Source organism: Manis pentadactyla, chromosome 11 (genome assembly GCF_030020395.1).
Source record: "Manis pentadactyla isolate mManPen7 chromosome 11, mManPen7.hap1, whole genome shotgun sequence".
Taxonomy (NCBI): domain Eukaryota; kingdom Metazoa; phylum Chordata; class Mammalia; order Pholidota; family Manidae; genus Manis; species Manis pentadactyla.
In genome coordinates, this window is record NC_080029.1 from 120,996,783 (window position 1) to 121,009,510 (window position 12,728).

Below are 12,728 nucleotides of genomic sequence, written 5' to 3' on the forward strand. Positions count from 1 at the left end.
AGGCCCCCAAGGAATGATGTCCTTGCCGTGCCCCTGCCACCACCACCGCTCTGAGCAAGGGGCAGTGAATCACACGGCAGCAATCTCCTGGCCGCAGGCTGCTGTGGGGGACAAAGCCAAGCGGTGACCTAGGGACAGCTCCCAGTCAATGGTTGTGGCTTCTTCCCCCACCCCACTCAGGGTTCTGGGCTGGGGTCGCATCGACCACAAGGCGTGTCCAGTGCCTTTGTGCTTACCAAGTGCTCTCACATTTCTTATCTAATTGAAGCCCCACAACAGCCTGTGAGGTAGGGGAAGGCTATCAGGCCCATTTTACAGATGAGGTAGATAGGTTTAGAGAGGTAAATGGACTTGCTCAAGGTGCTAGATAGCAGAGCTGGGTATAGCCTGGAAACCACACATGCATAGGGCGTAGGGTGGCACAGGCCCTGTGACTTTGGGCCAATTACTTAACCTCTCTGAATCTCAGTCTTCTCATCTGAAAACCGGGTATAGTAATAGTTTCTATCTTGTCAGGTTAGTGTGAAGATTAAATGACATACTACTACAAAAGGTACTTGGCATATAGTGGCATAGAGACCTGCTCAATATATGTGAGCAATGATTATTATCCCAAGGGTATTCAGATGCTGTCCCTGTGTAGGCCACACCCAAGATGAAGCCCTGGTACCCCAGGCTCCTATCTTGTCTCTGCTGGTGTCATTCAAGTCCTGCTAAGGTGGGCTCAGGGTCAGTGTGGAGGAGGAGGGGCAGAATCGGGCCATTGGAGCCTCTCCACAGGGCTGCCTGGAGGAGGAGGTTGGAAGCCTGCCTACGGCCCTGGTCTGCAGCCCATGGCAGCTGGTGCCTGCGTCCTCGGGACCTCGGGTCCCTCAGGGCCAAGCCAGAGGCTGGCTGAGCCTCTGCCCTGAGTCTCTGATCTCTAGATGACAAGGCTGAGCATGGGCTCTGGAAGGGCTGGGAGTGGTCCAGGCTCTCCAACCAAACCCCTGCCCAGCTCAGCCTGGCCCTCCAGGGGCCAGTGAAGGCCAGCATCCCAACATGGAGGTCCGCCCCATGCGTGCGGGAGCAGACTGCCCCTTCTCGGTGTCCCGAGCAGCTTTGCGATGCAAGGGGCTGGGATGGGGTTGCACCTATGGGGCTGTTTGCCTTTGTGAGGGAGGGGCAGACGTCTGCCCTGGGCTAAGAGGTGTGGGGCACAAGCGACCCTGGGCCCTCAGTTGTGTAGCCAACCCCAGATCACTCTTGGACTCGGCTCCTGAGAGTTGCCTCCTGCTGCCAAACCCTCCCCAGGACAGAGCCCAGGCCGGCAGCCGCTCCCCAGCACTGTGCTCTGTGCTCGGGCCCTGCAAGAGCAGCCCCAGGTTGGACCGCCCCCGCCTCATTTACATACTTTCAGATGCCCCCTCGGGAGCCCTGCAGTGGGAAGGAAGGGGGGTCATCCTGGTGCACTCCTGGGACCCAGGAGGTGAGTAGGCATCCCTAAGATGAGCTCTGTAAAAGCTTTGGGGCCTGCAGGGCCAGATCCTTAGCATTTTAAAATTTTATTATGACTGTGTTTGTTTAAATATATATATATGTATATATATATATATATTTATAGCTCTATGAGCCCACCGCCCCCCAGCCCCTAGTTTTTCCCCTGGGCCTTCTGTCTGGTGGCTGTGTAGGGCAGCACTGTCTGTGTGCTCTTGTCTGACACTGTTTGGGTGCTGCTGTTCCTCGTGACCCTTTGGGTCTGCTCAGGGCCCAAGGTGGGGCCCGAGCGGCGGCTGGTCAGTGGGGAGCGCCTGGGCCTGGAGGGGCCTCGGGAGGGCTTGAGGGGGCCTGCATGGGTCTCTGAACGGGGAGGCTCTGGGGACAGGCCCACCTCCGCCGCCGCCGCCGCCTCCTGGCCGTCCCCCTCCTCATCGTCGCAGCACAAAGCGTGGTAGAGCACTTTGTCACTAAAGCGCACCCTCTCCCGCGTGCCTGGGGTCCGCTGGGGGAGCTGGCCCTTAGGAGGGCCGGCGCTGAAGGCCTCCTCGCTGGAGGAGTCTGGGGTCTCCACCCGTGGCCCGTTGGGGATAGGCATGCCGCCGTTCATGAGCCGGAAGTCGGGGCCAGGCCCTGGCCGGCTCGACTCGGGGCCATCCGCGGAGTCCGACGGCGTGGACGCGTCCAGGAAGGAGCAGAACTCCCAGCTGTCTGAGAGGATGTCAGCTGTCATGAGGTCCAGGTGACCCAGATCGAAGGGGCCGCCCGCGCCCGCCTTGTCACTGCTGGATGTGCTGCTCACGGTGGCCGTGGTCCAGTCATCAGGCTCCAGTTCAAAGTCGAAGTTGGAGGTCAGCTTGTCAATCTGGCTCACCACCTGGCCAGAGAAGGAGAGAGGAGCGAGGGGGCCTGGCACCACCTTGGTGGGAGGGTGTCCCTACCCACCTGCTCCATCCCTGGCTGATGATCCCACGGCAGGGCGACTGGTTTGAGCCACAGGTTTGCTTGCCCCCTTGAGGCCCAAATGGGCCCTGGGGCACGGAGCTTGTCTGGGCCACTCCCCTCCTTTCTCCTCCTCAGTCCCTCAGTGGGGAGGGGACTATCTGCCAGCCCAGCACCCCACCCATTCACAGGCCCCTCTTCCCCAAAGCCAGCTGCTGTTCTGGGGGGCAGCCCTGGTGCTTAAAACTTGATCTTGCATCAGTTGAGAGGGGCCATTTAAAGAAGGCTGAGAGACCCTGGCAAGCCCGCTCGGTGGAGAGGTGGCAGATCACCCACCTTCAGAGAGGAATGATAAGGGGCGGCCACAAGGAAGGCTCTGCCCAGGCTTCCTAAAGCTTCCTGGACCAGCTTGGGCAGCTGACCAGTGACTGTCCCTCACGGGTCACCACCAACCACCCGACCCCACCCCACCCCACCCCACATACCCGGGAGCTCGCTCCCTCCTTCCCTTCCCTGTTATTTGGTAAGCAGTAAGGAAACCATCCGCCCTCAGCCCTGAGCTGCTTGTTAAATGGGCTCAGAGGACAGCTCAGCTGCTGAGGTCACTGCACCCTCCTGCCCCGAGTGGAGTGAAGCCCTGCCTCCAAGCAGGCGGCCCTGCCTCGGGACACCCCTTTGCCTGGGCCACTGTCAGGGCAGAAACCAGGGACCAAGACAACAAGGGGAAAAAGGGAGATCCTGTCAGAGACCCAGGAGAGGACAGAGGAAGAGAGAGAACTGACTCTGACCACAAACAAAAAGAGCCGAACAATAGCAAAAGCAAAGCAGAGGGACCCAGAGACCCAGAGACCCAGACATACACAGGGAGGCATCAAGCCAGGCCCCAGCTCCCAAAGCCTCTCCGGGGCCCTTTACCTGGGGTCGCAGCAGTCAACTAATTAACTACCTAACAAAGTCCCTAATCCAACAAATCTCCGCAGAGGAGTACCACTGTCCAGGGATGTGCTAGGTGTTCGACCAGGAGCGGGAGTGGTGAGTGCCCCAAAGTGAAAGCGGAAAGCTGGGGCGCTAATAATGGGTTGGGGGCAAGCCTACCTGGTCAGGAGACAGGGGTTCCTACTACTCAGAGTCGGTGACCCGGGCATTTTCCCTCTTAGGTCTCAGTTTCTCAAACTGAAATGGGGAGGTTGTGTGAATAGTTTCTCTCTAAGATTCCCTTTATCTCTGAGTTTCTAGGACTGTGTTTATAGGAGTGACCTAGGGAGCTGTTTTGGGGTGTTGTTACCTAGGGATGCCCACTCCAGGCCAGGGGAGGTGGGAACACTTGGCTGAGGTTCACAGAAGAACTGGGGGAATCGAGACACTCAGCTTCCAGATTCAGCTTAGACGTTGCTCTGTGTGTCTTGTCAAGTCACAGAACCTCTCTGGACCTCAACTCCATTTGCCACCAATTGGGTACGATAATCCCATCCCTGCCAACCTCCCAGAGCTTCATGAGGCACAGTGGCAAGTGTAGTGAAGAGGCTCCAGGGGGCACTGGTGATAAAAGTGACGTCTCTGAGCGCTGACTATGTTCCAGGCGGTCCACTCACAAGATCCTCATCTCCTGAGTTTACAGATGAAGGCGGGAGGCCCCAGTCACCGGGCGCTGAGATTCCTGCCTCTGCTGACCCTGTCAGACCGCACGCTGCCCTGACTTTCCTCATAAAGGAGAATTCTAGTAGTACTACTTGCCAGGGCTGTGTCAGGATTTAATGGCTTGATACATGGAAAGCATGTAGAATAACAGAAACTACCAATATCCACTGTGCACCAGTGGGTGCTAACATGTGACCAGGCCCCTGGCACCAGGCCCAAAAGCTGAAAGGAAATCAGTTCTTCACCAAAGGAATGACACTCTGTTGGGGACATTTTCAGCACCTGTGTAAGAATGATGGGACATATTGAGCCTTTCAAACCTCAGCTCATGGGTGGCACCTATGTTCCCTAAAGTAGGGCTGTTTCCAGTCAGAACAGAAGCCAAAGAAGTTCTAAAAGCAAATGGTTATGAAGCTCACAGGCAAATCAGTCCAGCCCATCTGGTGGGACAGGCGACACCCATTTGATGAATGACATGTGAGGATCAGAAAGAGGAGTGACGTGACAAAGGTACCCAGATTGTATGCAGGGCCCGGGTCAGCCCCCAAACCCCACTGCCTGTTCCCGTTACCTCATTTCATGGGGTCAGTGGGGCAGGCCCTATGCTACTGACTCTCTGCTTTGCATGTCTCGAAATTCATGATTACTTTCTGAAATTTAATAATCATGTTGCCTACATGTAATTTGGATTGTCTAAGAGTACAGGGAAATAATTATATACACAGAAGGAAAGGGGGGAGAAAGAATGGGGAGAAAAATAGAATCCCTAAAATCACAGAATCAACACTGCTGAGCTCCCCCTTCTCGTTGTGCTTGCTGATGGGGAAACTGAGGCCCAGAGACTGCAAGGGGCGGAGCTGCAGGCAGAAGCTGGGGGTCCTGACTCCTCAGCCGGGCACCTTAGGACAAGTCACCTGCTCTAGAGGAGGAGCAGTGAAGGCTGGAGGGAAGAGCAGGGCTGGAGGCTGTGACTGAACCCACCGGGGTGGGGCTGGGGTGTCCCAGGCCCTTCCCAAGGGGTTTCCAACCTCGGTCCTGGCCACAGCCTCAGCCCTCCTTGCCTGAACCACCGCACACGCCCGGCCTTTCCGCTGAGAGCACCTGCTGTCCAGCTCCTGCTGCCGCTGCATCCGGGGAACTTCCCAGTCAGCCAGCAGGACATGGCACCCCGCTGCTCCCAGCGCTTCCCTGTTCCCCACATTCCTGAGTCTCTCAAAGCAACCAACCAGCAAGTCTGGCCACAGGCCCTTTGCTGTCCAGCAGGCCTCCTCCAGCCTGACAGGCCTGCCTCCTCACCAGTCCTCCACATTCCACTGAGTTCACTTCTGCCTCGGCCCCCCACCCCGAATGCCTCCCTCCTTTCCTACGCACTCCATTTCACTCCCATAAGCAAGTCTTCCTGACCCCCAGTTCCCTACGAAACATTTTCAAAGCACCCTGCACCTCCCCCTACAATATTTTTCAGTGTTTACCATTGCTACAATGTTATGCATGCAGTCGTTATAATGTGATTAATGCCTGTCTCCCCACCACTAAGCCCCATGAAGGATGGGACTGGGAATGTCTTGCCAACCATTGCATCCCCAGTTGGGCACAGCGAGTGGTACACTCTTTACAGTAAGAGCTTAGTAAAAACTGCTGGGGTCTCCTTTTCTGAGAGAGTCCTGTGGTGCTGGATACCCCAATACTGCCTGCCCCAGCCTTCCCTCCAGCCCTGGCTGAGGCCCCACTCCAAGGAGAGCATGTCTGTGTCCCCTAACACCCCAGAGCCGTGAGTAGTCTGAGGACCTGGGGTCCCGGCCCCTCTCCGCCCGACCCCTTCACTTTGCTTCATGAGCTTCTCCCCTCTTTCCTCCCTCCCAGCTCCCCAGGCAGCCGGTTACATAACTGGGGATGCTGCATTATTTATGACCACTGATTATTTTTTAATTCTGTGATTATGTTATTTATTATCTTCCCTGGGGGGCCGTGGAGTTGGGGAGGGAGAGTGAGTGGACCATGATGCATGACTCTCACCCTGCAGTTTGGCCACCTGGCCAGGGAGCTTCGTGACTCTGTCGGGAGAAGGCAGAGGGAAAAGGAGGGAAGGAAGGTGAGAAAAAAATAGTAAGAGAAAAACCACCCAGTTCTTGCTGAGCTGCAGGTGACGGAGCTGACCCACTTCGGCACAGCTCTGTGGTCCCCAGCCTCTCCGGCTCCCGCTGCTTCCTGGCTGGGTCACATTTGTCTCATGCCTACATGGCCCTTGGCTTTCCTTGTCACCACACATGCAGTACCTTGCTGATGGGACTGCACAACTGTCATCGGACCTGCTCCCCAGGAAAATCAGGTGAGAGGATTCTCCACCGCCACCCCAGGCTGTGGGTGGGCACCCACCCCACCCCTCCATCCTCCTGATGTGTTTGGGCCGAGGTGGGCAACTGTGCCCTTAAGTTATATCCTACCCAAGAGTGTGAGGACATGGGGGACACCAGTGGTGCATGCAAGGATCATTTTTGAGCCCCCATCCCATCCGAGTGACATCTTTGGGAAGGGAAATCAAGGAGGAAGAGGCCAAGGTAGGTTCAACATCTCGGGAGGCCAAGAATGAGGCCCTTACCTCTGCCCTTGGGGCCTGGTTGGTGCAGAACAGGGAGGAGCAGGGGAGAGGCCTTCCGTAGCTCATCTGCCTCCCTGCCACCTCCTTGACCTCTCCCCCTGCATTCCTTTTCCTGGTTCAGCCCCCTCCAGATGTGCTGGCTTCCTTGCTGATCCTGAACATGCCCAGCACACTTCCTGCTCAGGACCTTTGCTGTGGCTGCTTGCACGGCCCAGAAGCCTCTTTCCCTAGATACCTGTTTGTTTGTACCCTCACTTCCTTTAGGTCTCTATTCAAAAGCCATCTTATTGGAGACCTTCCCACCCCCATTCCTGTCACTTGCTAGCCCATTTGCCTAGTGGAAGAGGGTGGGACTGCCTACGTCAGGGGATACTAAAGGGTGCCAGCCAGGAGGCCAGAGTCCTGGCTCTGACCTCCCTGATCATGGCTAAGAGGCTGATGTGACTCTAAAAGAACGAGGCCATACAGAGAATGAGGAACAGACGTGCGCTGGCCTATCTTAGTGATAATATCTACTAGATGTGGAGTCACCTTTGTGCCCACCACTGTACTAAGACTTTACACATGATACCACTTTTAATTCTTACCACAACCCTGGGGCTGAGGGGAGGCATAAAATTCAGTATCCTCATTTTACAGATGGGGAAGCAGAGGCATAAAAAGGTAATATAACTTTCTCAAGTTCACATGGCTAGAAGGGCACAGAGCTTGGATTTGAACCAGAGACATCTGGCTTCAGAGCCCATGCTTTTAGCCCCTGGGCTGTGCTGCCTCTAAATTAATAGCTGCAGAATTCTGAGGAGCCCAGAGAGCCTGCTGGGATTGGCCTGGCCTCCTGGAGAACTGGGGAACCTAGGAGAGACCAGGGCTAATTAATGACTGACGGCCACATCCCTCTGCAGCACAATTTTAGCTTTCAAGGCACTTTTACATTTCTCACTTCACTGAGTCCACTAAACTACTTTACCTACCCGTGGGACAGGACTGCTCCCCATCACCTCTGGAGCCGCGACAGCAGGGGTTAGGGAGGGTGAGGAGGTATGGGAGAGGAAACCCCAAATCCTTTAGGAGTGTGAACAGGTACTGGCCCCCGCACTGCATGCCAAGCCCCAGATAAGTCCTTGTAAGATCCCATCCTCCCCATTTCCAAGATGAGCAGACAGGCTCAGGGACCTGGGGAGAAGTACTTTAGTGTCTCTCATCTTTCTATGAATTTCAGGCTGTATGCTCAAGAGGATGGGGAGAGTCTGCCATGATCAGTGGCATCTGGGGCTGGGGAAGGGGAGCAGCAGAAGAGAAAGATGGCAGAGGAATAAAGCCAAGCCCCCTCTCTCTGCTGGCCTAGCTCCTTCAAGCATCCCAGTGCTGCTCCCTGGCAGATTTGCATGTGAATCCCGCCTTCACATCCAAGTACTTTGCCTTCCTAAGACAAGAACCCAGCTGCTGTGCCCTGAGCTGGTGCTGTCTAGGAAATGGGGTCTCATGAGGGACCAAGTGCCTGCCACCGTCTCAACCTTAGGCCTACCCATCTACTTGGATGGAAAAATGTCACACAAAGTGGCTGAGAAGGATAGCCAGTTAGATCCAGCTTTACAGCCCCCTGGGAGGACCAAGAGCCAGGACCACAGGGTCCAGGGAGTAGGGAGGCTGCACCCCTTATGCCAAACCAGGGTCCGCCACCTCTACTTGGTAACCTTATTCCTGACAAACCCCATCCCACAGGGTGTCAGTTACAGCACCTCCTTTTCTGCCTGGCACTCCCAGAGCCTCACCTGCCTTCCCCAAACACTCTCCTCTGCCCATCACCCCTTGTCTAGACCCCGCCTGGGGGATGGGGGAGCAGTGAGGCCTGCACCTCCTCCCAGCTGGGTGCGATTGGCAGCGGGCAGGCAGTGGCATACGGGGTAGGCTCTGGTTGCCATAGCAACCTGCCAAAGTCTTGGGTGGAGGCACATGGCCTACAGGGTAGGTGGGGGGAGGGGACCCATCTTTCACTGTCCTGGCTCGGGCCTCTGGGCTGCACAGCTTGTGGACCTGAAGATCTGTTGTTTGGGACCTGAAGGTCTGCTAGGTGAGTGTTTGTGCTGAGAAGGGAGAGAGGGAACATCTAAATGATCTGCAAATAAATCCTGGTGCTCCTGATCTCCCTGCCTCACCCCCTAAAGTCACCCCCTCAAGCACCACAGCATGGGCAGAAGGTGCCCCTAGAAGGACCCTGTAACAATGCAGAGGCTGCCCATTAGCCCCTGCACCGGCCCCAAAACAGGCATCAAGAGCCCAAGTTCTAGGCTTAGTTCGGCCACTGGCAGGCTGTGTGACCCTGGACAAGCCCCTCTCCCTCTGTAGGCCTCTCAGTTCAATACCAAATGGACAGGGTTGATCTGGATGACCAATGAGATGCCTCCAAACCCCAGTGGTTATGCTGGGGGAGGCAGATGCCTGCAGACACTCAGGTGGGAGTAGGCTCTGCCCTGCAGGAATGCTGACTCCCAGGCTTAGAGGCAGTCCTGCCCTTCGTGGGTGGGCATGCTAGGGTACAGGATCTGTGGCCCTGCCGAAGACCGAGACTCCGGGCAGCTCCCAGGGCCCTGACAGAACCACCGAGCGTCTGGAGTAAGATGGGGGGTGGGGATGGTAGTCCTTTGGACCAAAGAGGGTGAGGGAAGAGGGTTGCTCAGGGGCATCTGGCCTTTGACCTCCAAGTTGTACTCCCCAGAGATATTCAGCCCAGACCGTGGCCAGCTCGGTCCATGGGCAGAAGCACCGCCACCTCTGATTACCTGACACAACACCATTCCCGCTTCCTGAGAAAGGACTTCCTGGCAGGCTCCACGACGCTGACTCTGGGCGGAGGGGCTGTCCCGTCCAGCCTCAGCTCCCGCCTGGTATCTGCACAAGCCGCTCCACTCTGGACACAGCTCCCTTCAAACCAGCCCTGCTCCTTGGCTCACACACCAGGCTGGCATGCCACTCACTCTGCCATCCTGGAGTTGGTACCCACCATCTCCCCCTCTCCTCAATCCTGCTAGTGCCCACATCCTCCCCACACAGCTGGCTGGGGAGAGCTGGAGCCCATAACTCCAGTTCAATCATTCTCCCTGACATCTTGGCAGGGGCCCTAATTACACAGAGTTGCAATTTGCCTAAAGCCCACCTGGCTGGCATAATGGCACCCAGTGGGCAAATTCAGGCCAATGGCTCAGAACGCTGGCCATGCATTTTGGGCTCAAACACAGCCCAGGGGGCAGGGCTGAGGACATGTGTACCTCATTACCCTGGCAATGTGGGAAGCAGTAATTACACCGGGCTCCACTTAGAGAGACAGAGGGACACACATCCCAGGATCTCTCCGTGACTTTCCAGCCTTGGCGAAAACGTTCAGAACCATGGGATGGAGATGCATCCCTTTAGAGGAGATTCCTGCCCCTGCCAAGGTACACAGGAACTCTGATGTCTACTGGAAGCCCCCTAACCAGACCCATTTCCATCTTTGGATTCGCTGTGTGCAGTCCAGATCGGTTGGCTTTAATTTTTCCAGACTGAAAGGTTCAGAGATCTGTGGGATCTCTGGGGAATACTCCAACTGCACCTCAGCAGTGGGGACTGCCTCAGTATAGTCATCCACGCTCTCCCAGGGACCCTTGTGACCAGGTCAGAGTCTAGGGGGCAGATGATGGTGTCCAATGGCAACCTGGGTCCCAGAAAAGGGTTTCCCACTAAGAGGTTATGGTGGGGTCCAGTTCTCATTTGCCACTTTGGCAGCCCTGAGTGCTAACCAGTGAGCATGCGCCCGTGACGTGCTGTCCAAGCAGTCTCTGCAGTACCTGGACCCCCCCAGCCTTGGGGGATGGTGAGATTTGTAGCAAAGTAGGTTTGAGGAAAGGAGAGCAAGGAGAAGGAGGCACCCAGCAGAGTGACACATGTGCACACAGCTTTGTGTGCACAGACACACTTAAACACATATGTGTGAGTACATTTCTTGTGCCAGGCCCAGGAAAAGTGGGCCAGGGTCCGTCTGGCCCCTCACTCACCTCCCTTAGCTCCTTGGCCACCTCCTTGAGCTCCCGCAAGATGCCCTCGAGCTGCCCGATGACCATCTTCATGCGCTGTCGAATCCGCTCCCGCTCACCGCCACTGCCGGGGTCGTCGCTGGGCTGCCCGAGGTCCGGGGTGCCCCGAATGTTCATCCTTTACCACGTGGCCACAGGCCTGCCCATACTCCCTCCAGCCAGGCACACGCTCTGTCTGTCTCCGCGGAGCCCCCCTCGGCCAGGCACAGCTCCACATCTTAACGGCCCCCCCAGTCCACCCTGACCCTGGGTGGCCCTCACCCAGCCCCTGCCCCCTGCCACCCCACTTCCTGTGCCTCTGGGTGGGGAATGGGACACCCAGAGGGAGACAGAGTCTTCCAGAGGAGGTTAAGGTGAGGACACAGGAGGGCAGGGGGAGGGGCCTTAGGTCTCAGGCCTCCAGGACTTGAAGTGCCTGTGGGTGTGCTGAGCAGATCTCTGGTTGAGCCTGGGCACAGAGGCAGGGGGATGACTCTGCAAGGACTAAGGGTAAGAGACGCCCTTGGGAAGGGGGAAAGGCAGCAGCAATCCCCTCACAACTCCTAGGCAGCTGCAAAAGCAGAGGTCTCTGGAAGCAACTGACACCTGCAGAGGGAAGGTGGCTGGGGTCTTCCAGATGTGGAGGGAGTTCCAGATGTGGACAACTCTGGGAAGGGAACTGGGTTGGAGGAGGGCAGCCCCCTGCGGAGAGAGCAAGCCTGGCGTCAGCCCTCCCAGGTTGCAGCACCAGCCGGCAACGCCGCTGTCTCCCTTGCCAGCCTGCACCCTTACTCACTGGGGATTTATTTATTTTTCTTTGTGGGTAGGGGTGGCGGAGGCAGATGGTCTACAGCACAGCCCCTCCTCTCCAAGGAAAAGAGGATGCCCCTGCTATAGGGGCAGAAGTGCTCGGCCTGCGATGGGGCACCCTGCCCCAGCTCCCCCCAGTCCCCTGCCCCCACTGGCTCACCAGAGGGCCTCTCCATTCTTCTGTCCTCCCTCCTAATGCCCCCAGAGTGCCCTCATTCCCAGCGGACTCTCCCCTCCCCAGCCTCCTCTTCCCTCCCTCAGAACCCCCGCTTCACCCCGAGACTCACCGAGGGTGGGGACACTGGCTTTCCTTCCAGCAGCGTCGGGGGCCCAGCCCCACGGTGAGGTTGGGGGGCCCCCAGGGCTCCCTAGGGCGGGCTTCTCTCTCTGGACCCTTCGGCCCTCGGCCTCGGGGAGGTCCTCCGAGCCGCCAGGAGGGACATCTGGGCGGTGGGAGGGGGCGGGGCCCCCGCGCTCCGAGGAAGCGGGCAGCAAAGCTCTCCCCCAACCCCGCCGGGAACGAGCGAGGGGCTGGCGGGCGCGGGGCGCGAGGCCTCAGGTGAGCCGGTCGCAGGGCGACCCAAGTGACGCGTGGCCGGTCCCAGCGCGTGAGCTAAAGTCGGAGGCTCGGGGAGCGCCGGGGTCCCCTCGGCCCGCGCCCGGCGTTCCCCCGGCTCGGCGCAGCCCCGGATCCGCCGTGTGCAGTTCAGGCCGGCCGCCCGGGACGCGCCTGCCGGGCCCCACCAGGTCCGCGCTCCCGCCCTCGCGGCGTCCGGAGCGGCCGCAAAGGTCCGCGCAGCCCGGCCCCGCGGTCCGCGGTCCGGAAGGTCGGGACTCCGCCGGGCCCCGGGGGGAGGGGCGAGGGCGCGCGGGTCCCGGTCCCGCCCGGCCCGACGGGGGTCGGCGGCCCGGGCGCGGGAGGCAGAGCGGCGCCGGGCGGAGGAGGGGAGGCGACAAGAGCGGGGGGAGGGGGCCGGGCCGGGCGCACGGGCTTCGCAGCCCCCGTTCCGCTCCCGCCGCCGCCGCCCGCGGCTCGCCAGCCCCCGGGCGCCGGGCGGCTGCCGGTGGGGCAAACAGGCGCCGGACCGGGGCTGGGCCTCCCTCGGCGGCCTCTCCCTGCCCGGCCCCGCCGGGCTCCGCGGGCCTCGGCCGGCTCCCCGAGCGCCGCGCCGCCCCGCCGCCCGCGCCCCGGCTGCCCCCCGGCCCGCCCCGCC

General features: G+C 58.7%; 1 protein-coding gene across 2 annotated transcripts; it reads right to left on the reverse strand.

Annotated features, from left to right (window-relative positions):
* Nucleotides 1–1,527: 1,527 nt before the first annotated feature.
* INSYN1 (inhibitory synaptic factor 1) lies at nt 1,528–12,459 on the reverse strand. 2 transcript variants are annotated; one of them, XM_036907760.2, is made up of 4 exons: nt 11,802–12,459; nt 10,687–11,406; nt 2,279–2,353; nt 1,528–2,183 (listed from the first exon to the last, which is right to left on the reverse strand). In XM_036907760.2, exons 3-4 carry the CDS (start codon nt 2,296–2,298, stop codon nt 1,631–1,633), a joined length of 573 nt encoding a protein of 190 aa, XP_036763655.2. In that variant the 5' UTR covers nt 2,299–2,353; nt 10,687–11,406; nt 11,802–12,459; the 3' UTR covers nt 1,528–1,630. The 2 variants fall into 2 exon arrangements, with proteins under 2 accessions (XP_036763655.2, XP_036763654.2); XM_036907759.2 differs by having other exon boundaries at nt 1,528–2,353; nt 11,802–12,163.
* Between the last annotated feature and the right edge of the window lie 269 nt (nt 12,460–12,728).

What these genes read in the sequence shown, in the direction of transcription:
- INSYN1 (XM_036907759.2), bottom strand. Translation starts at nt 10,842, where the DNA reads ATGAACATTCGGGGCACCCCGGACCTCGGGCAGCCCAGCGACGACCCC. An exon ending in TGGCCAAGGAGCTAAGGGAG is followed by an intron (nt 2,354 to 10,686) that starts GTGAGTGAGGGG and finishes TTCTCTGGCCAG; the next exon opens with GTGGTGAGCCAGATTGACAA.